General features: G+C 40.2%; 1 protein-coding gene across 1 annotated transcript in view; it reads right to left on the bottom strand.

The window, feature by feature from the left end:
• The window catches only part of LOC126336939 (rootletin), a 409,210-nt gene that overhangs the window by 89,690 nt on the left and 293,010 nt on the right, over window positions 1-26,510 (bottom strand). The window contains exons 16-19 of the mRNA XM_050001116.1: window positions 24,307-24,437; window positions 14,095-14,323; window positions 13,286-13,478; window positions 4,023-4,206 (exon numbers count right to left, since the gene is read on the bottom strand). Coding sequence (XP_049857073.1) covers window positions 4,023-4,206; window positions 13,286-13,478; window positions 14,095-14,323; window positions 24,307-24,437 — 737 coding nt within the window. The remainder of the gene's footprint in view (window positions 1-4,022; window positions 4,207-13,285; window positions 13,479-14,094; window positions 14,324-24,306; window positions 24,438-26,510) is intronic.

The following is a 26,510-nucleotide window of genomic DNA, read 5'->3' as shown; positions in this document are numbered from 1 at the left end:
TGGTCAGGCTGGGCTGCAATCTGCAGCTGTTTGCTGATGATGCCGTGGTGTATGGTAAGGTGTCAAACTCAAGTGACTGTAGGAAGATACAAGGTGACTTATACAAAATTTCCAGTTGGTGTGATACATGGCAGCTATACAGATGAGTAGGAAGAACAAACCTGTAATATTCGCATACAGTATTACTAATATCCTCCTTGACAAAGTCAGGTTGTTAAAATATCTGGACATAACACTGCAAAGCAATATGAGGTGGAATGAGCATTTGAAAACTGTGCTAGGGAAAGCAAATGGTTGAGTTTGGCTTATTGGGAGAATTTTAGGAAAGAGTGGTTCACTTGTAAAGGAGATTGTATATAGGACACTGGTATGACCTTTTCTTGAGTACTGCTAGAGTGTTTGGGATTTGTACCAGATTGGATTGAAGGAAGACATGAAAGCAATTCACAGGTGGGCTGCTAGATTTGTTGCTGGTAGGTTTGAATGACACATAAGTGATATGGAGATGCTAGAATTCAAATGGGAAACCCTGGAGGGAAGGTGATGTTCTTTTCAAGAAACACTATTGAGAAAATTTAGAGAACCAGCATTTGAAGATGACTGCTGAATGATTCTACTGCTGCCAACATACATCATGCGTAAGGGCCACATGGATAAGATATGCGAAAGTAGGGTTCATACGGGTACATACACACAGTCATTTTTCCCTCACTCTATTTGAAAGTGGAACAGGAGGGAAAATGACAAGTGGTGGTACAGGTTACTGTCCATCACACACCATACGTTGGCTTGCAGAGTATTAATGTAGATGTAGATGTAGATATACAGCTGGGGGCCTAGTGGGAGTCTAGTCCCTGCACACTCCGCCAGACAGATCTGCTCTCTCACCCGATTTGTACACTGCTATCCCTCCCCCTTCCGCAGCCCCTCCAGATTGCTGCTTTCATTCCAAACGACAGTAGCATTCTGCGCAGAGTTGCTGGAGTTGGCTATCGTGTCTGTGAGGTGTGCTTGCTTGTATGAATGAACAGTACATGTTTCTCTCTCTTATTCTGATGAAGACTGTGGCCGAAAGCTCTGTGTAAGTCTCTTAATTGTGCTTGCCTGCAACTTAATATGTCATCTTTATGGTAAGCAGCAATCTATTTTTTCCTACATTGTTGCTATTCCAGCTTGGAGTTTCTATTGTTTAATTTAGGATGTTAGGTGGCTATGGAGATTGGCTTTAGATTGCCCATGAACAGAGTGGCATATGACGGTACCATGTGGGTGCCAACTGTTGCACAAAATCTGATTGTACATGTAGTTTGCATGTGTATAAGGTATCAGGTGGTGCTTTGAATTAGCGGGATGTTGTGAGAGTAGTGTTTGACAGCAACAGGTCTACTGACATGGGGGATGTTGGATCAAGGTGGTATTGGTGTGAGGATGGTTGAAAGACAATTAACAAAGTGTTTTGTCTTTGATACGGGAAGCTAGATTGCAGCAATGAGTTGGAGGTGCTGGTAGTCAAGAATTAAGATTCTTTCCATAGTGGCACAGTAAACCTGACAAAAGTATATCCAGGATGGTAATTATTATAGATTTTTGGAAGCATGTAGGAGGGGGGTTTACAGGAGATAACAGGAGTGAGAAGGGAGGTGTATTCAGAGGGAAAGGTTCTGCGATGGACAGAAGTTTATGCCCAACTTCTGGGATGGGATCTCATTGGCAGGCAATTGGGGCACGTGAAAGGGCAGGCAATTGGGGCACAGCTTATGTCACATAATTGTAGCAGTTCATCTTGAAAGTGGTTGAGCCTTTGTTCACAAGGACAATGATAGATAAGGGGGCTGTCAAATTTGCAGATGACAGTTATTTCCTCTACAAGTGGTTTGGATTTTTGGAAAAGGACCTAGGAAAAGAGGATGAGATAAGGTCAGAGACCAGGAATTCCTAGAAAGTTACCCGCAGCTGGTTGGGTGGGATTAGAGGTGCTTCACTGATGGTGTGGAAGTCTGTAAGTATATTGTAATGTCTAATTTTTTACATTTACTGGCATTTTTTCTCCTAGTGTCCCTGCAGACATTCTACATCTGGCATTATTTGCATCTGTAATCAATTCATTTATTTTAATTACTTCTTGAAGTATTTTGACTTATGGACTGGTTTTTAGAACTTTGCATGCATCCAAGATGTTGATTAAATACTTTGTTTTGGATGTTGACATTTGAAACACTGTTTTTATCTTCAACTTTTCCTAATAGATTTATTTCAACAAATCATATAGTCAAATACTTAATAAAAATAGCTTAATCATTAGCAAAAAAAGCAACCACTTAATCTGGACACCTTTGTTTTGGTCCCCAATTTCATTTGGTTATTTGTTCCAGTTTCTTATAGAGCCTTTCAAGTTACTGAATTATTTTTCTGAGTTGGTTACCAACTTTAAATTAACAAAGTGCTACATCTAATACTATGTGTTGCTCAGATTTGTAAGATTGGCTTATGGAGGAAATTTTTTTGAGGATCGACCAGCACGTATTCATGTTTATTGTGCTATTTTACATTCTTTTGATTTTTCTGTGTGATTCTTGTTTATGGATTATTTGTTGCACTTCTTCTAAAGCAGTTAACACAAGTACACATTTCAATTTTCAGGCCCCCCCGTGGTTTCCAAATTAAATGGCTACTAGCACATAGTCTCTGTAATGTTAGGTTTCGTTTCCCCATTTTCTCTTCAAACACATACACTAAGGTATTGATAATCTTATAGTAACTCCCTGAAAATTTTCTGGAAGTCTGTTGTGTTATTTATTTGAACTAATTCTTCAATGTATTCTGACTGCTCCTCCTGGCAATTGTTAGTGTTTCAGCAGTTGACTATTTTTAACGTTTTGTAAGTGATGGTAATATCCACTGTTTACTCTTCACATAAAGCAGTACTCTTCTCATCAAGCAGTACAGCTCATTCAACACCAGCCTTGATCTGCTGTATAGTTCAGGAATGGGAACACTGTATTTGTTCATGCCTAAGTACTGCTGCCATCCAGTCTCTCTTAACGAGTGGAGAACTCACTACGTTTATCTGTCTCGTGTTATCTCTACGTTTCCTCACACTACCGTGTTACAAATGGGAGAAGACAGTCACATATGAAAAAATACTGCATTTATGGTGTGTGTCCCAGTTTTTAAGCATTTATTGCAATATTTGATAACTTTACAGCAAATCTGTCAAAGCACATAATTTATGTGGGGCTCGAGAAGCTGATAAATGAACCAAAACATTCTGGTAACTTTTTGACAGTTGATTACTACTGAAACTTTGCTAAAACTGAAATAATGTTTCTCTGCAGCATTTAATGCAAAAATTTTTCATTTTGATATCATAGTAACAATTAACAACTCCTCATATAAACAAATCCATATTTTTATAGATTCCACAACGAAAATCAATGAAAAATCATACAAGGAAATGATAGGGAAATAAGCAAAAGAAAGTGTAAGATATACAGAGGTGAAGCGTAGGAACAATTGGCCCAAGACCTGGATTAGTAGAGTTGTAAGGAAACAATGTGCTAACTCCCAATCCTTGTGACTTAAGTCTGCCTCTATAGAAACACCTCTTACAGAAGAGTGTGATACATATGTATTTTAATAAGATCTTATTGCTGAAGTCCACGGGATTCTCTGCAAAATTACCATTTGAGCCTGCTTATCATCTCTCACTACAATTTTCACTCCCAACAGTTCCATACATTAACAAACCAACAATTCCTTGACATTTCTGGTTGTACCTGATCTATCAGTTCCTTTTTTAGTCAAATTGTGCCATGCCTTTCTTTTCTCTCCAGTTCAGCTCAGTACCTCCTTATTATTTATCTGATCTATCCCATCACATAGTCACCATTCTTCTCCTGAATTACGAACAAAAAAGGTTCACTTACTAGGTTGTAATAATAAATAAACCAATCACTGAATGGTTTCATTTCTCACACACTATCTCATTCTATAGCCTGAATTATCAATATTTTCTCACACACCTAGCTTCATCCAATCTTGCTTTGAGTCTGGCAAGTTCCTCTCGTAACTGATTGACACTGGCACGATCCTGCTCTGCACGTACTGATGAATCACGTCTAAGCCGCTCCAATGCTGCTTGCTCCTGCTCCAGTTCCCGTTGAACTGATTCTAATTTTGCTTGAACTGCTTGGTGATCATGGTGTGCTGAAAAAAAACCTTTGGTTAAGCTCTATGTATGGTTATAATATAACTTCAATTAAAAATGCTTACCTCTGAATTGGCAAGATATAATCAATCAGATTTTTGAATTTTCACTGTACTTAATATATCTGAGTCTTGTTTATTTTTCCTCTTTATACAATTAATAGCATGCATTTTTCAATGTAATAATAATATAAAATGTGATTCACACTAGTGTAGGAGGGGGCGGGAGTGGGGGGGGGGGGGGGGGGGGGGAATCTGGCATATGCTGTGTTAAAGTCATTCGCTATTGTATCCATTCTCCCAGTGACATTATTCATACTGTGTCTTTGGAGAGCTTCCACATAGGTTGGAACCACATAGGATAAGCAACGACAAACTAAAATTTTGTATCATTCCAGGAGGAATTGTTTGGTGGAAAGCAGTTCAAGTGAAAGCTAGGGTCTGATCAGAGAGAGAGAGAGAGAGAGAGAGAGAGAGAGAGAGAGAGAGAGAGAGAGAGAGAGAGAGAAAGAGAGAGAGTGTGTGTGTTTGGAGCTTATGAGCACTCAACAGTCAGGTTATCAGTGCCCTTATGCACATTAAAAGAAACAAATGTGGTTAAAATTACAAAAATGTTGTCATATAATGAGGAGGAAACCTATAAAATGACACTCATGCACTCACTCCCACTTCACTCCAATTGACTACACAATCGTTCTATCTCACATGCTCTAAGACAATGGAGAAAGGGGAAAAGGTGCTATACATGGGATTAAAACACAAATAAAACAAAAGAGGAGCTAAAAGAAAGGCACGAGGAAGTGTGAGTGACTGACCACTTACAAAAGACATGAATAGGTCAGTCATCCCATTAGCATGTTGAAAACATCTCCCTAAACTTTTTGGAAACATGTCAGACAAATTACTAAACTTTAAAACACCACATATGTTTGTATGTTACTAAAACAGAGAGCAGATCCATTGGCAAATCTGCCGCTGCCCACTCACTGGAAAATAAAACACAGTCTAATAAAATGTGACACACTGATCCATACACCACGTGTACCACACAGTCGAGGTTCCTCTTGTTGGAGCAAGAAGATTAGATTAATTATTCATTCCATAGACCCACAAAAGAGGGGATCCTCCTAGGTGTGGAAAATGTCAGAATGCCATGCATCATAGTGCTGTTCCCTATGTGAAGAGAAGTAAGGAGAACCACATCGCATTGACATGGTTGGAAGGAGGCACATTGTGGGCTTTACTAGACGGAACTTACTGCCTGCCACTTCCAGCCACTCATGCTTCCACTGATGCAAGACCCTGTATCTGAACAGCAAGGTGGCAGCATGCAGGGGGATGGCACACCAAACTAACTATCATCACATGTCTCCTTGGGTGTTACATCTGCTCTTTCACTCCACACAGTACCCATGTTACCTGGCATACAGCAGAAAGACACCACCTTTCCCAGCCGTTGTAGTTGGAGGAGGGTGTCCTAGATATTCTGGATTTCTTTATTTACATTGTAGCATTGTAGAGTGTGAAAGGCACTCAGAGAATTGGAACAGACAAGGAATTTAGTACCCAAATCACATCTCATCTGCTCCAGTGCCCTCAAATTCGCACATTATTCCGCATGAACACAGTAAAGCCTTGAGGCAGTCGGACCTTGAGAATATGTTCAAAGAAAATATCAGAACAACCAACAGAGCCCCCTGTTTTGAGCCACCCATTAAGACAGCTGTAAATGTGTGGTGCTCAGTTAAAATGTCATTAAATAACATATTAAAAACTGCACTAAATCTAAAATTACTCTGGGCCTCTGCAGTAACTAGGGAGACTAAGACGGATAAATCCTGTATTTTGAGCAGACTGACATCTACATCTACATCTACACTCCGCAAGCCATCCAATGGTGTGTGGCGGAGGGCACTTTACGTGCCACTGTCATTACCTCCCTTTTCTGTTCCAGTCGCGTATGGTTCGCGGGAAGAACGACTGTCTGAAAGCCTCTGTGCCCGCTTGAATCTCTCTAATTTTACATTCGTGATCTCCTCAGGAGGTATAAGTAGGGGGAAGCAACATATTCGATAACTCATCCAGAAACATACCCTCTCGAAACCCGGACAGCAAACTACACCGCGATGCAGAGCGCATCTCTTGCAGAGTCTGCCACTTGAGTTTGCTAAACATCTGCGTAACGCTATCACGGTTACCAAATAACCCTGTGACGAAACGCGCCGCTCTTTTTTGGATCTTCTCTATTTCCTCCGTCAACCCGATCTGGTACGGATCCCACACTGGTGAGCAATACTCAAGTATAGGTCGAACGAGTGTTTTGTATGCCATCTCCTTTGTTGATGGACTACATTTTCTAAGGACTTTCCAATGAATCTCAACCTGGTACCCGCCTCACCAACAATTAATTTTATATGATCATTCCACTTCAAATCGTTCCGCATGCATACTCCCAGATATTTTACAGAAGTAACTACTACCAGTGTTTGTTCCGCTATCATACAATAAAACAATAAAGGATCCTTCTTTCTATGTATTCACAATACATTACATCTGTCTATGTCAGTTGCCACTCCCCGCACCAAGTGCCTATCCGCTGCAGATCTTCCTGCATTTCGGTACAATTTTCTAATGCTGCAACTTAGCTGTACACTACAGCATCATCCGCGAAAAGCCGCATGGTACTTCCGACACTATCTACTAGGTCATTTATATATATTGTGAAAAGCAATGGTCCCATAACACTCCCCTGTGGCACGGCAGAGGTTACTTTAACATCTGTAGACGTCTCTCCATTGATGATAACATGCTGTGTTCTGTTTGCTAAAAACTCTTCAATCCAGCCACACAGCTGGTCTGATATTCCATAGGCTCTTATTTTGTTTATCAGGCGACAGTGCGGAACTATATCGAACGCCTTCCGGAAGTCAAGGAAAATAGCATCTACCTGGGAGCCTGTATCTAATATTTTCTGGGTCTCATGAACAAATAAAGCGAGTTGGGTCTCTCACGATGTATCTAATATTTTCTGGGTCTCATGAACAAATAAAGCGAGTTGGGTCTCTCACGATCGCTGTTTCCGGAATCCATGTTGATTCCTACAGAGTAGATTCTGGGTTTCCAAAAATGACATGATACTCGAGCAAAAAACATGTTCTAAAATTCTACAACAGATCGACGTCAGAGATATAGGTCTATAGTTTTGCGCATCTGCTCGACGACCCTTCTTGAAGACTGGGACTACCTGTGCTCTTTTCCAATCATTTGGAACGTTCCATTCCTCTAGAGACTCGCGGTACACGGCTGTTAGAAGGGGGCAAGTTCTTTCCCGTACTCTGTGTAGAATTGAATTGCCATTCCATTAGGTCAAGTGGACTTTCCTCTGTTGAGTGATTCCAGTTGCTTTTCTATTCCTTGAACACTTATTTCGATGTTTGCCATTTTCTCATTTGTGCGAGGATTTAGAGAAGGAACTGCAGTCTTACTCTGCGATCAGCTTTGGAAAAAGGTTTTCAGTATTTCAGCTTTACGCGTGTCATCCTCTGTTTCAATGGCATCATCATCCTGAAGTGTCTGACGGTGTTGTTATGGGTAGCCCTCTGTCTCCCATAGTAGATAATCTTTTTACTGGTCGTAAAATAAAAAGTAAGTCGAGGACAAAGCACTTCAGACAGTGGTTTTGAAACCCAAATGTTTTTGGAGATATGTAGATGATATGATTGTGGTATGGCCGCATGGGACAGCAACGCTTCCTTCTTTCCTGGAACATCTGAACTCCCTCCATCCAAGCATCTGTTTCTTCATGGAGGTAGAGAAAGATTGTGATGTTTTGGTTCATAGAGAAGGAGACAGCTCCTTGGGTTACAGTGTGTTCCGGAATCCTATGCACACAGAATTGTATTTACAAGCTACGAGCTGTCATCGTCCCTCACAGCGCAGCGGTGTATTACAGATGCTAGTGCATAGGGCTAGAGCCATCTCAGATCAGGACAGCTTATCAGCAGAGCTTAGCCATCTCCGCTCTGTGTTTGACCAGAACGGGTACTCCGAGAAGCAGATCCGGAACACACTTCGACCAGCATGCTCCAAACCTCAAGTACAGCCTGAAGAAGCAGAGAACAGCACGGGGTTGGTTTTTCTACCGTATGTCAATGACGTGTCTAAGATGGGCAGAATTTTCAAGAAATACTGGATTAAATGTGTTTTCCGGCCTCCAGCACGAGTGCAATCAATGCAGGGCTCTGTTAAAGACAACCTCGGCCTGAGGAGACCAGAAATATATAAAATCCCATGCCAATGTAGGAAGTCTTATATTGGCCAGACGTGTCGTATGGTCAAAGACAGATGCGAGGAACATAAACGTTGGTCAGCCAGAGAAATCTGCGGTTGCTGAACACTGCCTTGACACGGGACACGGCATGAATTATGAAGAAACCAAGATCCTCTCGCATGCTTCCACATACTGGGACTCCATCATCATCAAAGAGGCGGTTGAAATACATATAAGCAGTGACCTAATAAACAGAGACATGTGGTTTCATCTGAGCAAAACCTGGGAACCAGCCTTGGCAGCACTAAGGAATCGTCAGCCGCAGATTAGCAACCGCACCGAGTCAACGCAGATGGGAGGCCTTAGTGCAGATGCTTAAATCGCGCGCCAACACGTAGCGCGCGTGAACGAAGTCCATCGCTCCCGGCCTCATTTCCCGTGCTGCGGCGCGCTTCCGCAGACCACGACCCATTTCTCCAGCAGAGGGCTATGGTATTTGACGCTGTCTATGATTGGTCTTCAATGACGTTATGCCCCGCTGGCGCCTGCGCTATTCTAGAAAGCCAGTATATAAATTGGAGAGCTTCTCAGTGATGCCACAGTAGCACCTGAAGATGGCGGGCAGTTGTCTTGCTGAAATATTGTGCAGCTTCTAGAATATTATCCGGCGTAATTCCCGGGAACCTATCAAGCAGATGCAGCGCTGGGAAAGCCTCAAACAACACATCTGGATTTGGTAACATTACCATCCAACCTTTTCATGATATTCTGAATGTCGACTATTTCTTCTTGGAACCACTCAACTTCCAGTTCTTCTTTGGGAATGTCCACCAGATCCTGGTACATCACAACACCTTTACTGTAATTCAGTGCAGTGTGGAACTCAGTGTCAATGGCATGAGTAGCTAGGGAAGTACAAAAAAAAAAAAAAAAAAATCTATCGCAGATTTGTACCTATGGATAAAATTGAGATAGGCATCTTGTGTTATGAAATTAATACGGATTGCGAGAGAAGTAGTGATCCATTTGAAATATTATAGTTAGGTGTGTATTAGTGACTACTGAGGTCGACCTCACATGTTTCTTGATTTGGAATACTCTCTGGATGGATTTGTCAGGCATCTTGACAACCTTCACTGCGTGTTCCAACAGCCCCTGTGAGAGTGACCACAAACTTTGTTTCTACCAATGTCTGTGCAGGACAGAAGAATGGTGATGAGAGTGTTTTCCACCACACAATATCTACATGTACATCTACATCTACATCTACATCTACAGCCATACTCCGAAAGCCACCTGACGGTGTGTGGCGGAGGGTACCCTCAGTACCTCTATCGGTTCTCCCTTCTATTCCAGTCTCGTATTGTTCGTGGAAAGAAGGATTGTTGGTATGCTTCTATGTGGGCTCTAATCTCTCCGATTTTATCCTCATGCTCTCTTCGCGAGATATACGTAGGAGGGAGCAATATACTGCTTGACTCTTCGGTGAAGGTATGTTCTCGAAACTTCAACAAAAATGCCCGTACCGAGCTACTGAGCATCTCTCATGCAGAGTCTTCCACTGGAGTTTATCTATCATCTCCGTAACGCTTTCACGGTTACTAAATGATCCTGTAACGAAGCGCGCTGCTCTCTGTTGGATCTTCTCTATCTCTTCTATCAACCCTATCTGGTACGGATCCCACACTGCTGAGCAGTATTCAAGCAGTGGGCGAACAAGTGTACTGTAATCTACTTCCTTTGTTTTCGGATTGCATTTCCTTAGGATTCTTCCAATGAATCTCAGTCTGGCATCTGCTTTACCGACGATCAACTTTATATGATCATTCCATTTTAAATCACACCTAATGCGTACTCCCAGATAATTTATGGAATTAACTGCTTCCGGTTGCTGACCTGCTATTTTGTAGCTAAATGATAAGGGATCTATGTTTCTATGTATTCGCAGCACATTACACTTGTCTACATTGAGATTCAATTGCCAATCCCTGCACCATGTGTCAATTTGCTGTAGATCCTCCTGCATTTCAGTACAATTTTCCATTGTTACAACCTCTCGATACACCACAGCATCATCTGCAAAAAGCCTCAGTGAACTTCTGATGTCATCCACAAGGTCATTTATGTATATTGTGAATAGCAACGGTCCTATGACATTCCCCTGCGGCACACCTGAAATCACTCTTACTTCGGATGACTTCTCTCCACTGAGAATGACATGCTCCATTCTGTTATCTAGGAACTCTTCAATCCAATAACACAATTGGTCTGATAGTCCATATGCTCTTACTTTGTTCATTAAACGACTCTGGGGAACTGTATCAAACGCCTTGCGGAAGTCAATAAACACGGCATCTACCTGTGAATCCGTGTCTATGGCCCTCTGAGTCTCGTGGACGAATAGCGCGAGCTGGGTTTCACACGACCGTCTTTTCTGAAACCCATGCTGATTCCTACAGAGTAGATTTCTAGTCTCCAGAAAAGTTATTATATTTGAACATAACACGTGTTCCAAAATTCTACAACTGATCGACATTAGAGATATAGGTCTATAGTTCTGCACATCTGTTCGACGTCCCTTCTTGAAAACGGGGATGACCTGTGCCCTTTTCCAATTCTTTGGAACACTACGCTCTTCTAGAGACCTACGGTACACGGCTGCAAGACGTGGGCAAGTTCCTTCGCGTATTCTCTGTAAAATCGAACTGGTATCCCATCAGGTCCAGTGGCCTTTCCTCTTTTGAGCGATTTTAATTGTATCTCTATCCCTCTGTCGTCTATTTCGATATCTACCATTTTGTTATCTGTACGACAATCTAGAGAAGGAACTACAGTGCAGTCTTCCTCTGTGAAACAGCTTTGGAAAAAGACATTTAGTATTTCGGCCTTTAGTCTGTCATCCTCTGTTTCAGTATCATTTGGGTCACAGAGTGTCTGGACATTTTGGTTTGTTCCACCTACCGCTTTGACATAAGACCAAAATTTCTTAGGATTTTCTGCCAAGTCAGTACACAGAACTTTACTTTCGAATTCATTGAACGCCTCTCGCATAGCCCTCCTCACACTACATTTCGCTTCGCGTAGTTTTTGTTTGTCTGCAAGGCTTTGGTTATGTTTATGTTTGCTGTGAAGTTCTCTTTGCTTCCGCAGCAGTTTTCTAACTCGGTTGTTGTATCACGGCGGCTCTTTTCCATCTCTTACGATCTTGCTTGGCACATACTCATCTAACGCATATTGTATGATGGTTTTGAACTTTGTCCACTGATCCTCAACACTATCTGTACTTGAGACAAAACTTTTGTGTTGGGCCGTCAGGTACTCTGTAATCTGCTTTTTGTCAGTTTTGCTAAACAGAAAAATGTTCCTACCTTTTTTAATATTTCTATTTACGGCTGAAATCATTCATGCCGTAACTGCTTTATCACATTGTTAAAGATGGATTGCGACTTCCTGAAGTTGAGGCAGCAGCTGTTGGAAATGCAACAGCAAATGTAATCCAGCTAACAACTGGAAGAAAGGTAGGAAATATCAACATCAGCAACAGGTGTTATAATTTCTGCAGCAGCAACAGCTACTACAATAACAGCCTGCACCAGTAGCAATGATGCCTAACTCTCAGCCATTTACCTGCTTCAGCAAAACAATTTGATAGTTGAGTGATCTTTGTGTACTATGTTGCCTTCATCACAAGACACACTGAGTATCTGTAATCTGACTGTCAGAGTGCTCCCTTACTGTATTTTAATAACAAATTGTATGAAGTGGTACAAAAATTATCATCATTCTCAGACCCAAGGGGTTTGAGTTTTTATGATATTTGTGGTTTGCCGACTGACTACAATGCCATGGTCACCAAACCCATGTTGTAACTATGTGTTAGCAATATAGCCAAACATACACACAAAGAGCTGCAGATTTACTAGCTGTATGAAAGAACTATGATTTTTCACGTAAACCGTGAGGCTCATCCTATACTAAATCTATAATCCGTTACACTTCATAAGTATAGTCATGGCGAAACTAGATAGGTTATGAAGTATGGGGGTAATATCTTCAGCATCTTTACGTCTGCATGCAACTATGTATTTCTAGGGAGAAGGTTGCAAGATATGCTTCACTCATCACGTAAATGTAAATATTGGCATAAATGTGCACTTTTACTACATATTGTGTTAATAACTGAAAAGCATCAAAGGAACATTGCATATGTAGACATGCCACATTCCACAAGGTGCATTTTAGGTGTGTTTATTTTTACTTGTGACAAACCTCCTTGTAATTTTCCTATAGACAAATCTGTGTGGAATGTGCAGTAACTCCCCACTAAAATGTTACATAGCAAGAGTTATGAACACACAATGAAACATGATGTACAACGAAAAAAGTTTTCAAAGATCGGAAGATGACAGTTTTACCTGGTCAATAGAAAACAGGTTTGAATGTGATCTTGGCCATAAAATTTTTTTGTTAAGTACGTACAGAATGCTCCTTCTCATTTCTCTTTATGAAAAACTTCAATCATAGTCATGATTTGAAATGCACATTGTGCGCTAAAAACATTTTTTGTTTAAGTTAAACAATGTGTTTGCATGTTAGTGCCACCTGGTGACAATTTCTGTAAATGCACTCTCTGCTCTGACATGAGCTGCATGTCCATTCAGTTCCTACCTTTATGTTGTTGGTTTATGAAATTACATTATACATCAATTCCATTTCACTTCAGCAAACACATTTGGCACCATGTGTATATTATATTTTCATTTCACTAATCTTTCTTTAATACAGTATTAAGTTTTTTTCGGTACAGACCTATAAGAAGAGCTTGCTGTTTCTCATTTTCTGCTCGCAGCATAACCTCTTCGTGTTGTTGACACACATGTTCTAGATGCTGTTGAAGTTGCTCTAGTTGTTGCTGTAAGTGTTGTATCTCAGTATCCTTCTCTATAGCCAGCTGCTGCAATGATTGCTGCATACGTTTTTCCAAAGATATTCGCACTTGTTCCTACGTGTAAAAGAAAACATAAGGTAATCATCACAATCCACAGGAAATATTCTCTGCAACTATTTTTAGTAGCCACTTTTCATCAGTACATAAAATAAAATACTAATCATGTCAGCAGATGAAAGTAACAGAATGAGCTCTGATATTGGTATATAGTTCTCAACTTCAGTATATAGTGTAAAAACTGCTGTCTAATAAATTTTTTGATTGCAATAATGCCGATCATTTTTGTCCTTAATATATTCATACATAAGGTAAACCAAACAACGGAAAATCCAGGTTTGAAATACAACATGAGTAGGGATAATTTGCTGTTCAGCAAATAGAGGAGGCATTCAATGGCTGAAACGCAAATTTAAAAGCAGATTGATAGATTTATTTAGCTATCTGTCTACTTTTAAATATGCCTGTCTGCCAGTGAATGCCTCCTCTATATGTTGAGTAACAGTCTGCCCCAATTCGTATTGTCATTCATAAGATAAAAGAGAGAGTTAGGAAAAATGTATAAAAACTATTAATGAAACTGCCATTGGACAAACATAAACCTTACTTCTGAAGCCCTATATAATTGTTTATCAGATGAGCATTATACACTAATGCCTAAAAATTTATTTACCTTTTCTTCAGAAAGTTTTCGTACATTATCCTCATTGGATTTACGCAAATTTGAAAGGGTATGTTGATATTCTGCTTCTTGCGTACCCGACTGCTGTGTGAGTGAGGTCTTTATATCTTGAGCACGCTTTTCTGAAGTTTCAAGTTCACGTGTCAGTCGACAAACCTGACCCTTGAGTGACTCTTGTTTCACTAACAGATCCTGCTGCTCTTGCTCCAGCTGCACACGTCTAAGGAATCAAGAAAAATGCATCATGAGGTATGTCATAGGGTTTTCCTTACTGAATTATGTTGGTGCAATCAAGTGGTGAAAAAGATGTTTTTCACAATTTAATTTGCAAAGTCTGAAACAGTGACATTCTTAAAGGCACAATAAACTACATACAACTGTATCTCAACAATTCAAAAATAAAAAAAGGCAGTAAGCTAAGATAAATAAAAGAATCACCACAATATAATTACTTTTCTTTTTCTCTGCAATAAATTTTGTATCTGCATGTACAATGTAACTTTTAGGCCATCTACTAACCTCTAAGCTCTAAGTGAAAAACAAAAAACTGTTTCTGAAGCTTCATCAGGAATATTTTCACTGAGACAGAAAATGCAAGCATCAGGATATTGAAACTAACATTTTACACTGCAAATTCACTTAAGGGAAAAGAAGAATAAATCCAGACCCTGGGTGTGGAAAAAATAAAAATTACTGCTTTGTACGATGGCATGTTCCAGAGTAAAGGACCCTGCATCAGTTGACATTCAAAGTACATTTCCTGTAGATTTAGAAGTTGTAAGAGTGCCTTTAGCATCAACCTCAATACAAGGTGAAAACAACTAATGAAAAATGAAAGAAAGCAATGCATCAAAGTCCCTTACAAAACGTCAAAAACAACAATTTTCTGACCTGAAATGCAATGAATACCTGGTTTCGATTATTGAGAGTTTAGGCTTGTTCCTACATCTACATCTATAATCAGCAAGCTGGACAATACTTTTTGTATCACTTCTCCTGTTCGAATCACAAATGTTTTGCGGGAAGAAAGACTGCTGGTATGTCTCTGTATGAGTTCGAATCTCTCTAATTTTAGTTTCACTGTCTTCTCTCCTGATAAATGGAGGAGTAAGCAATATATTGACTGACTGTTCTACAAAAGTATGCTCTAAGAACTTCAACTGTAAATCACATCATAATGCAGAATGCCTCTCTTGCAGCATCTGCCACTGGACTTGGTTGAGCATCCTTGTGAGACTTCCATGCTTGTTAAATGAATCAGTAATGAAATACACTGCTCTTCTTTGGATCTTCTCTATATCCTCTATCGGTCCTATCTGGTACAGATCACAGACTACCGAGCAATATCCAATTGATGGTCAAACAAGAAATTTGTAAACTTTCTTCTCACCTCACCCCCCCCAAAGAAACATGGACCTTGCCGTTGGTGGGGAGACCTGCGTGTGTCAGCGATACAGATAGCCGTAGCATAGGTGCAACCACAACAGAGGGGTATCTGTTGAGAGGCCAGACAAACGTTTAGTTCCTGAAGAGTGGCAACAGCCATTTCAATAGTTGCAGGGGCAACAGTCTAGAGATTGACTGATCTGGCCTTGTAACGCTAACCAAAACGGCCTTGCTGTGCTGGTACTGCGAACGGTTGAAAGCAAGGGGAAACTACAGCCGTAATTTTTCCCAAGGGCATGCGGCTTTACTGTATGGGTTAAATAATAATGGTGTCTTCTTGGGTAAAATATTCCGGAGGTAAAATAGTCCCCCATTTGGATCTACGGACGGGGACTACTCAAGAGGGCTTCGTTATCAGGAGAAAGAAAACTGGTGTTCTATGGATTGGAGCGTTGAATGTCAGATCCCTTAATCGAGCCGGTAGGTTAGAAAATTTAAAAAGGGAAATGGATAGGTTAAAGTTAGATATAGTGGGAATTAGTCAAGTTCGGTGGCAGGAGGAACAACACTTTTGGTCAGATGAATACAAGGCTATAAATACAAAATCAAATAGGGGTAATGCAGGAGTAGGTTTAATAATGAATAAAATAAATAGGAGTGCGGGTAAGCTACTACAGACAGCATAGTGAACGCATTATTGTTACCAAGATAGACATAAAGCCCACACCTACTACAGTAGTACAAGTTTATATGCCAACTAGCTCTGCAGATGACGAAGAAATTGATGAATGTATGATGAGATAAAAGAAATTATTCAGATAATGAAGGGAGAAGAACATTTAATAGTCATAAGTGAACGGAGTTCAATAGTAGGAAAAGGAAGAGAAGGAAACATAGTAGGTGAATATGGATTGGGGGTAAGAAATGAAAGAGGAAGCTGCCTGGTAGAATTGTGCACAGAGCATACCTTAATCATAGATAACACTTGGTTCAAGAATCACAAAAGAAGGTCGTATACATGGAAGAAGCCTGGAGATACTAGAAAGTATCATATAGATTATTTGATGGTAAGATAGAGATTCAGGAACCAGGTTTTAAATTGTATGAGATTTCCAGGGGCAGATGTGGACTCTGACCACAATCTATTGGTTATGAACTGCAGATTAAAACTGTAGAAACTGCAAAAAGGTGGGAATTTGAGGAGATGGGACCTGGATAAAATGAAAGAGAGAGTGTCAGGGAGAGCATTAGGGAACAATTGACAAGAATGGGGGAAAGAAATACAGTAGAAGAAGAATGGGTAGCTTTGAGAGATGAAATAGTGAAGGTGACAGAGGATGAAGTAGGTAAAAATATGAACACTAATAGAAATCATTGGGTAACAGAAGAGATACTGAATTTAATTGGTGAAAGCAGAAAATATAAAAATGCAGTAAATGGAGCAGGCAAAAAGGAATACAAACGTCTCAAAAATGAGATCGACAGGAAGTGCAAAATGGCTAAGCGAGGATGGTGTAAGGATGTAGAGGCTTATCTCACTAGGGGTAGGATAGATACTGCCTACAGAAAAATTAAATAGACCTTTGGTGAAAAGAGAGCCACTTTGTAAGAATATCAAGAGCTCAGATGGAAACCCAGTTCTAAGCAAAGAAGGGAAAGCAGAAAGGTGGAAGGAGTATACAGAGGGTCTAATACAAGGGTGATGTACTTGAGGACAATATTATGGAAATGGAAAAGGATGTAGATGAAGATGAAATGGGAGATATGATACTGCGTGAAGAGTTTGACAGAGCACTGAAAGACCTAAGTCGAAACAAGGCCACGGGAGTAGACAACATTCCTTTAGAACTACTGACAGCCTTGGGAGAGCCAGTCCTGACAAAACTCTACCATCTGGTGAGCAAGATGTATGAGTTCAATGAATACTATTAGTATTGAATTATTAGTATTCAATGAACTGTGAATGAAGACCGACCACCAGGCATTACATACATTGATAAAAAATGATAGTGCATTGAGAATGGCTATTTTGTAGCTAAAATATAGATCTGCTAATAAAATTTCAAAAGGACGACTGCTAGCTGAAACCTATTATTTAAAAGTCAATATAACTGTTGCTGCATGCAACAGCCTTCTGAATGGAGGGTAACCTGATGAAATTTCACTCTGCCATTTGCCTTACCTGCAATTAGTTTTAACTGGCCGTTCCACTTCAAATCACCCTGTATGCATATTCCTGTGTGTTTTATTGAAGTAACTGCTTTGGCTGATTGTTCTGCAATCAGGTAATCATACAATGATGGACCTTTCTGCCTATTTATGTGCAATAATTACTTTTATTTGTGCTGAGGGTCAACTGCCATTTCCTGCACTAAGTGTCGATCCTCTGCTGGTCTTCCTGCACCTCACGATAATTTTATAGCATTGTGAGGACAGTGACTTCTCTGTATTGTATACCATAGCATCATTCACGAAAAGTCTCATGGAACTTTTGACATAACACACTAGGTCATATATATAATTTTTTTGTTCATGAGGTTGCAGTGTGGAACTGTGTTGAACACCTTCCAAAACCAAAACTGAAGGGTCACTGCATCAACCTGGGAGCCGGTATATACTGCTTTATGGGCCTTGTGGACAAACAAAGTGAGCTGGGTTTCATACAATCATCTGTGTTGGAACCCATGTTGATTCCTACAGAGCAGATTTTCTGTCTCCAGAAGTGTCATAATTTGTTGGCATGAAAAATGTTCCAAGATTCTACAACAAATGATGTCAGAGATATAGGTTTACAGTTCTGCACATCTGTTCAATGATCCTTCATAAAAATTTCACCAGGGGCAAAGGTACACTGTATACTCTATGTAGAATCTTATTGGTATCCTGTCAGGTAGTATTTCGGACTTCTCTGTGTCATCCTCCAGTTTGATGGCATTATGGCCACAGAATGTCTTGACAGATGGCTTCAATCTGTTTACTATTTAATACGAGACTGAAACATCTTAGGATTTCTGTTAAATCAGATGATAGAATTTTACTTTCAAATTCGTTGAACTTACAAAATTTCCGCTCATTCCCTGCCCATGATACCTGGCCTAATTGTCTGAGCCTCCCAATCTGTGGCTGCAAAGTTGGAACCTCCACCTAACCTATAACATGATCAGGAAATTTTGTTCAAAATATTCTCAAAGTTTCCCCTCAAACATTCTGCCATTACTGCTCTTGAGGCAGGGGGTCTACAAAAGCATCCAATGACATATGTGATCAGATTTAAAAATTGTCTTCCTCCAAATTATTTCACATTTGGAATCTGTACTAACCTCACCAGATGATACCATATTTTTTACAACAATAAGCAGACATCCACCATCAGTGTTCAACCAACATTTGGGTTATACATTCCTATTAGCATTTAGAAATCCACTGTTATTAACACCTGGTTTTAGCCAGCTTTCTATCCCTGGTACTATTTTGGCTTTGTTATGTTTATAAGTGGGACGTTTCCACAGACACACCTTTAGTTAACTGATACTACATTAACATTTTCTTCCTACAATCTGCCATGACACATGCTAGTTTCTTTGATTAATGAGGTTAGTATTCTTCCCTGTCTGAAATCGGAACACATCATCTTGGGCCTGTGGAGGGATTTCTCTATCCTACAAAACCCACATGTACTTGCACAAGCACCCCATTACATCTTCTTCTTTTTTTTTTAGTACTATATTAACATTTTCTTTCAATAATATGCCATGATGCATGCTAGTTTCTTTAATTAATAAGGATAATATTCTTCCCTACCTGAAATCAGAACACATTTTATTGGTGCTGTTGAGGGATTTCTCTGTCCTAAAAAAACCCACATGTACATGCCACATGCACTCCATTACACATTTTTTATAGTAGCTGCTTTCTCCATGAGGTGTACACCTGACCTAATGAGGAGGGGAAGGGGGAGGTTGGGTCTCCTACAATTCTTCGCCCAACAGCAGAGGTCAGCAAATCCACATTCAAGATCTTCACAGAATTGTCTGAGCCTCTGGTTTAAGCCTTCCATTCAGCTCCAGATCAGAGGACTGTGACTGGTTCTGTAAATGATGCTGCAAAATGCTAACTCTGCTTCCACCTTGAGAGCAACGTTAATTGCTTTCACCAAGGTGTGTCAACTTAAGCCACAATTAGTGGCCAGGTGCACCCCATATGCTCAATCACTTCCAGCAGAGCCTCTTCCACCTCTCGGACAAGATCCACCGACAGGCAAAACGAATGGACAGTAGCCTTCTTCCCAACCTGCCCACTATCTCCCTGAGGGGTTTGATCACCCACATACCACTGGAGCTCACTGCACCTGCTCTGACTTTCTGGAAGATCTGCCAGTTTCAACAGGTGAGGTGTCTGAGGTGGCTCAGATGTACATTCAGAAGCAGAGAATACCTCAAAACTGTCTTCAAGGGACAGGGGGACAGCTGTGCGGCCAGTGCCAGAAGGTGAAAACCTTCTACCCAGAGATTCATGTCCCCTCCCCTTCTACCCCATTATTCGGCAATTACTGTCAGGTAAATGTCGACTGGCTGGGAAGTGCAAATTGGGAGGCATTGTGGCATCAGGGATCCAAGGTAGCACTACAGCATGATGGCTACTCAAACTTGGGAAAAAAAAGATTCCCTGAGAATTCAATGTATAGGGAGGAGGTGAGGTGAGGGGAGGGGAGGGGAGGGGAGGGGAGGGAGACTGCATCATAAGAAGTTCCCAATAAACGAACGGTGAGTGAGCGAGGGGGAGGGGGAAGGGAGCATACCATAATAACAACTTTTCTTTCCACCTAGCTGAGATGTACTGGGCATAAGCAGAAGTTTGACCACAGTTTTTAAATGTAGATGACTTATGTGGAATAATATTAATGTAACACTATCTGAAATATTAATTATTTTAAAATTTGAAGTATTAAAACTCAATTAAATTAAACTTTAGTGATAGATTGAAAACAGAATTCCATTAGATTTATGAAATTCCTCAATCTTCCTGAGATTCCCCTGATCTTTCCAGGTGCCCCAACACCACTGCAACCTAGAGCAGCAGCCTGACAACTGTGGCCAACACAGTTTCCTGCTGCTTATGGACAGTAGCCAATACCCCATGCATCTGTACACAACAGATGCTGTCCCTCCCCACATTTAATCAGTTTTCACCTATACCATAACTAATACAATACTGACCAGAGGAGTCCCTGGGTTCAATCTAAGTTCTGCTGTTACATTACTTATGGTTTTTATTATACTCAAAGTCAGCCCACATATTGCTAATACATTAAATTTACACAAAAACCTATAACAATTTAGTATTCATTAATCAACACCATAAAATACATGGATACAATTCACTTGATCACAGAAGCCACATGAAAACAAAAAAAAACTAAGTCCTGTGTATAAAACAGAAAGTGCTGCTACTGGTGTGTCCACTCAACTCTATGACAGTCACTACACTGACTGTGTGAGCACTAGTGAATGCTCTCATCTCAGAGAAGGACATTAATACATTATTCATTGCCTTCAGTAGCAACATTTTTTAAAAATATCAATAATGTCACCATCATTAAAATCTCACTAAAGTTCTCATTATGTTATCTTCTCATACCTTGCTTGAGAGACATCTATATGTACATTAAAATAAGCCATCTAACAAGAGTTTTCTCACTTTGTATGGTATTATAGCCACGTAGATATTACAAAAGTGGTGCTGACAAAGGAAAGATGGACATCAACATCTCATCTACAATGGTGTCAACACAAATGGAGCACAAGCTCATAGAGGTAGGACAGGGAAAGAAATTGACCATTTCCTTTTTAAAATGAACAATCCTGGCACGTATCTGAAGCAATTTAACAAAACCACAAAATACCTCATTTTGGATGGCCAGACAGCGAGTTACACACCATACTACTGAATGTGAGACTACTGTTTCACCACTGTGCAACCTTGCTTGGAGGAAGCAATATCCAAATCAATCAAAACTATGACTTAAATAAAACAGAAAGAAACTTCCACATGGGAAAAATATATTAAAAACAAAGATTCCAAGACTTACCAAGCGGGAAAGCGCCGGCAGACAGGCACATGAACAAAACACACAAACACACACACAGAATTACAAGCTTTCGTAACTGGCAGTTGCTTCGTCAGGAAGGAAGGAAGGAGAGGGAAAAATGAAAGGATGTGGGTTTTAAGGGAGAGGGTAAGGAGTCATTCCAATCCCGGGAGCGGAAAGACTTCCCTTAGGGGAAAAAAAGGACAGGTGTACACTCGCGCGCACACACACACACACACACACACCACACACACACACACACACACACACACACACACATATCCATCCGCACATACACAGACACAAGCAGACATATTTAAAGGCCTTTAAATATGTCTGCTTGTGTCTGTGTATGTGCGGATGGATATGTGTGTGTGTGTGTGTGTGTGTGTGTGCGCGCGCGCGAGTGTACACCTGTCCTTTTTTTCCCCTAAGGGAAGTCTTTCCGCTCCCGGAATTGGAATGACTCCTTACCCTCTCCCTTAAAACCCACATCCTTTCATTTTTCCCTCTCCTTCCTTCCTTCCTGACGAAGCAACTGCCAGTTGCGAAAGCTCGTAATTCTGTGTGTGTGTTTGTGTGTTTTGTTCACGTGCCTGTCTGCCGGCGCTTTCCCGCTTGGTAAGTCTTGGAATCTTTGTTTTTAAAACTATGACTTACAATGATGAACTGTGTACTTTGGCTATACTTGATGCCCTATTGCTGGACATACTGTGGAACATGGCAGGAGGAATGTTGGCACCTTTTTCATCAAATGGATCAGCTTTATCCTCACTTTCAGTGTGAGTGATTTTAAGTTTTGGAGATGAGAACTGGCTACCCAAAACATACTCAGCTCTCACCATCTATCTGTTCTTCAATTATAATTGTCTCTTCCTCCTCTAATTATTTTTTATTATCTCTGTATCTATGGTTACCTTGTAACTTCACTTCGTAACACCTTTTTATGTTTTTATCGACCCTCTCTATATTATTTTCTCACAGGCCCCATTCCCTCCACCCCTACCTGAGACATCCCATCCTTTTCCCCTAAGATGCACCTTTTACATTTACTCTTTCTCCTGATGAAGGACTTCTGGAGTTACACAATCTTTAGATACACTTATATTTTTAATTTTGTACATCCATCAGGTATGCCCCAGTTATTCTTACTTCTACACCTACATCTACACTCCACAACCCATCTTACAGTGTATGGTATTGGGTACTTCTAGCACCGCATTCACCTCTCTCCTTCCCTGTTCCAGTTGCAAATGTTGTGCAGGAAGAGCAGCTGCTGGAAAACTTCTGTGTGAGCTTGCCTCTTCTTATTTTACCTTTCATGGTCTTTTTGCAAGAACCTATAACAGATGTTCTGCTTTTCTTTGTATTTTTTTATTTTTTCACCTTCATAAGGAGAGGTCCCCAGGGACAGGATCGACTTTTTGAAATCAACTATATGCTAATGTAGGTTAGGGTTCCAGGTATCTCACCCTGCAGCCATTCAACCTGGTGTGCCCTCTTTTGCAAATAATTGACGAAAGAACTTCTTTTGTAATTTTGCATGATGTTCTATAGCTTTAATATTGATAGTACTAGATATAGTGGTGTTATAACAAGGGCAACCACGTCAACCAAAACATGACAGCCAGGCTACAAATGTAGGATCAGATTCTCTCCAGCAACTGATGAGGTAACTATCTGTGCTGAAATGGAGCACAAGCTCAGAGAAGGAAGCAGTTTTATCTTTTCAAAGGTGTGTTCTTAAGTTGCCCAAGTGTACTCAGGATTTTATGTTCCTGCCAAATTAATAAAAACGAGATAACTCAGGGTTTTATGTTAAGTAGTTAATGGATGAATTGTTCAGCAGTTGTGTAATCAAATAATTACTTGTTTTTCTGCATATTAATGTCCAATAAGTTAGAATTGGAGTCATCTACCAATTCCTGTACCAAGTGCTGATCCTCTGCATATTTTCCTGCATATTGCTAAAATTTCCTAGTCTTCTGACATCTACACATGAAACAGGGCAACATAAGGACAGCTTCATGAGGCTTCCGACATTATCCACTAGGTCACTTACAAATATTGTGAACCATAATGGTACTACATTGCTCTCTTCAGTTGCGCCCGAAGACACTTTTACCTCAAAAGATTTCTCTGTGTTAAAACAATATTCTGGGTTCTATTTGCTAGGAACTCGTCCATCTAACCACAAAGCTGGTTTGATATTCACATTTTATTAGGTGACACTGTAGCACTGTGGCAAATGCCTTCTGGAAGTCAAGGAACACAGGGTCAACCTGGGCACCAGCATCTACTGGGTCTAGGTCTTACGGATGAACACAGTGCAGTGGGTTTCACAAGATTGTTGTTAATGGAATCTTGAATGGAACAGTGGAGATTTTTGATCTCTTGAAAGGTCATGATACATGAGCATAAAGCATGTTAAAAATTACAGAACAGATCTCTAATACAGGCCTATAGTTGAATGCATCAGGCTGATGACTCTTCTTGAAAACTGAAGACACCTATTCATTTTTCCTATCACTTGGAACACTTTGTTCCTTCAGAGACTTATGATAGACTGCTACTAAAAGAGAAGCAAGTTCTGTAACTTACTGAGGACGCTGAATTAGATGAGTAGATGCTTCTCTTCTGCCATAAATATTGCTAAGAAAAGTAACTAGAGAAACAACAACATTTCTCACTGTCAATATTACTAGATAATAATGGGCAAAGGTACAAACCTTGTTTCTGCTGTTTCTAGGTTTGTTTGTGTATCAAACAGCACTCCTTCCAGGGCTTCTTTCTCACTCCTCATTGCAGCTAGTTGCTCTTGAAGTCTCTGAATTTCTTTCTCACTTGTTTCTAACATTACCTATATTACAAATTTCAAGTGTTTTTTATGTTTCTGCAATCCACATAAAAGAGAAAATGCAAATTACAGCATATCTTTGTGCAAAATAACAAAAAGATAATGGTTTAACTGGCAGGATACTGCTGATAACTGACTCACATGCAAATAATTTGTACTTATCACTGAAAAAGAATTAACAGAGTTTTATAAAGATATGCAATTATGTGACAAGTAATTACAGTGTATGTTTTTGTATACAACCATCCTTTCAAAATTAACACCAAATATGCTTATCTTTATAACAGTCTGGTTCCTTTTTCATAATAAATTATAGTATTATTTTGGTTGTTGCTTGTTAGTCACACTACCTGTAAAAAAATCATTCCAATTCAATGCTTAAATGTGTTTCATAATTTCCATACTATCACTGGTAGGCAACAACTTTTTTCCTGTTCAAACACAAATACTTACATGGTATACCTGCACTTATAAATCAGTCCAACACTACTATTAGCTGCAAATTCTTTCTTTGCTGCTTTCTGAGTGGGTTCAAGGGAGCAGTGAGAGCTTCACCCAACACGATAAGCATTATTAAAAGTGGAGTAGAGTTACTACTACATGTAGTATTGTCACTAGGAAATACGTGACTTGTACAAGTGGGAACCCAAAAGTAATGAGAATGTCTTCCTATAGGTAATAGAGAAGGTACTAGTGGGTTTACCTGCTAGGTGCCCCTATTACACACTATTTTAAGTGATCAAAAGTTTTTTATGAGGAAGGGTCAGTCAGGTTAGAGCATTTGTGTTTGTAAATGTTGTTTTATGCATTTGGCTATTTTGCAGTTGTGGATATGGCAGAACAACATGCTACATTAATTATGTTTTTTATTAGGGAAATCTGCATCAAACACTACTGCCCTGCTTGGTCAGGCATACAGGAAGAAAGAACTGAGTCACAGGTAGGTTTACAAGTGTCACGGAAACATCAGGTGTGTGAGATAGGATTGTGGGAGAGTGACACAAAAGGTGCACACAATAGGAATGCGACACACGGGCACTGATGCCAGAGTATTTATACTGTGTTCAGTGACAATGATGTGGGGAAGTGGCTTTGCCAAGGTTTTGTCTATTTTCACTCTATCCATTAATGAGGGACGTCCTAGCAAACTCTCCCAAAGCAGTATTTTGGTGCCCACCCAACTGACACAATATCCTGGTCTATTACCATGCCACGCCCACTCACTACCCCTTGCCATATGGGTCACATGCCTGTCAAAGCCTCAGGTACAAGAGATGCTCAATTCACTCACCTAACATCATCTACTCCAGTCCTGTCACAGGCTTATCTTATCTCATTAGGGGCAGTGCCAAATGTGAAAGCAACCCTGTCATAAACCAGCTCTGCTGCAATTTTTGCACAGCATTTTATGTGGTCATGACCAGTTCATCTGAATGAATCACCACTACGAAAGTGTGGCCAAGAACAGAGTTGACCAACCAGTGGCATAAAATACTGCAAGCACAACATGGTTGATTTCAATGCCCCCTTCACATTCCATGCCATCCGCATTTCCCCCCCCCCCCCCTCCCCCCTCCCCCTCAAGAACCAGCTGCTGGAGAGGCACAATCTTGTCAGATAGGACAACGCAGTTGTACTGGTGTATCTGTGTGTAATTGCACTCTATAGCTATACAGAAGGAGGATTCGTCTGAATGTTGGTAGTGTTTTCAGTCTTGATAAAGTGCTTGTTGGTGACTCAGCACTCAACTATTTGGTTAAGTCATTATCTTTACTCCTGAAATTATTTATATTATTGGTATGTCTAGGTATGCATTTTCGTCCCTTGTATGGAATGGAAAATACAAATAAACTTAGTGTTTTGGAGTGAGTGAAAATATGATAACTTCTTTGTTATAAGAGTTATTACGAGGCAAAGGGTTACTTATTTTCAGCATATTGTGCAAAAGGTTTGTATACTTATGCAATGTGACTATCTCTTTCATTATAACTAAACTTGAAAAGAAGCTAAAGTCATATGATTAGTTTCAGCCTGAAGACTGAAGCTGAAAATAAAGAGAATTAATAACACTTCCCA

Source organism: Schistocerca gregaria, chromosome 2 (genome assembly GCF_023897955.1).
Source record: "Schistocerca gregaria isolate iqSchGreg1 chromosome 2, iqSchGreg1.2, whole genome shotgun sequence".
NCBI lineage: Eukaryota > Metazoa > Arthropoda > Insecta > Orthoptera > Acrididae > Schistocerca > Schistocerca gregaria.
This window is presented reverse-complemented; position numbering and strand designations above follow the sequence as displayed.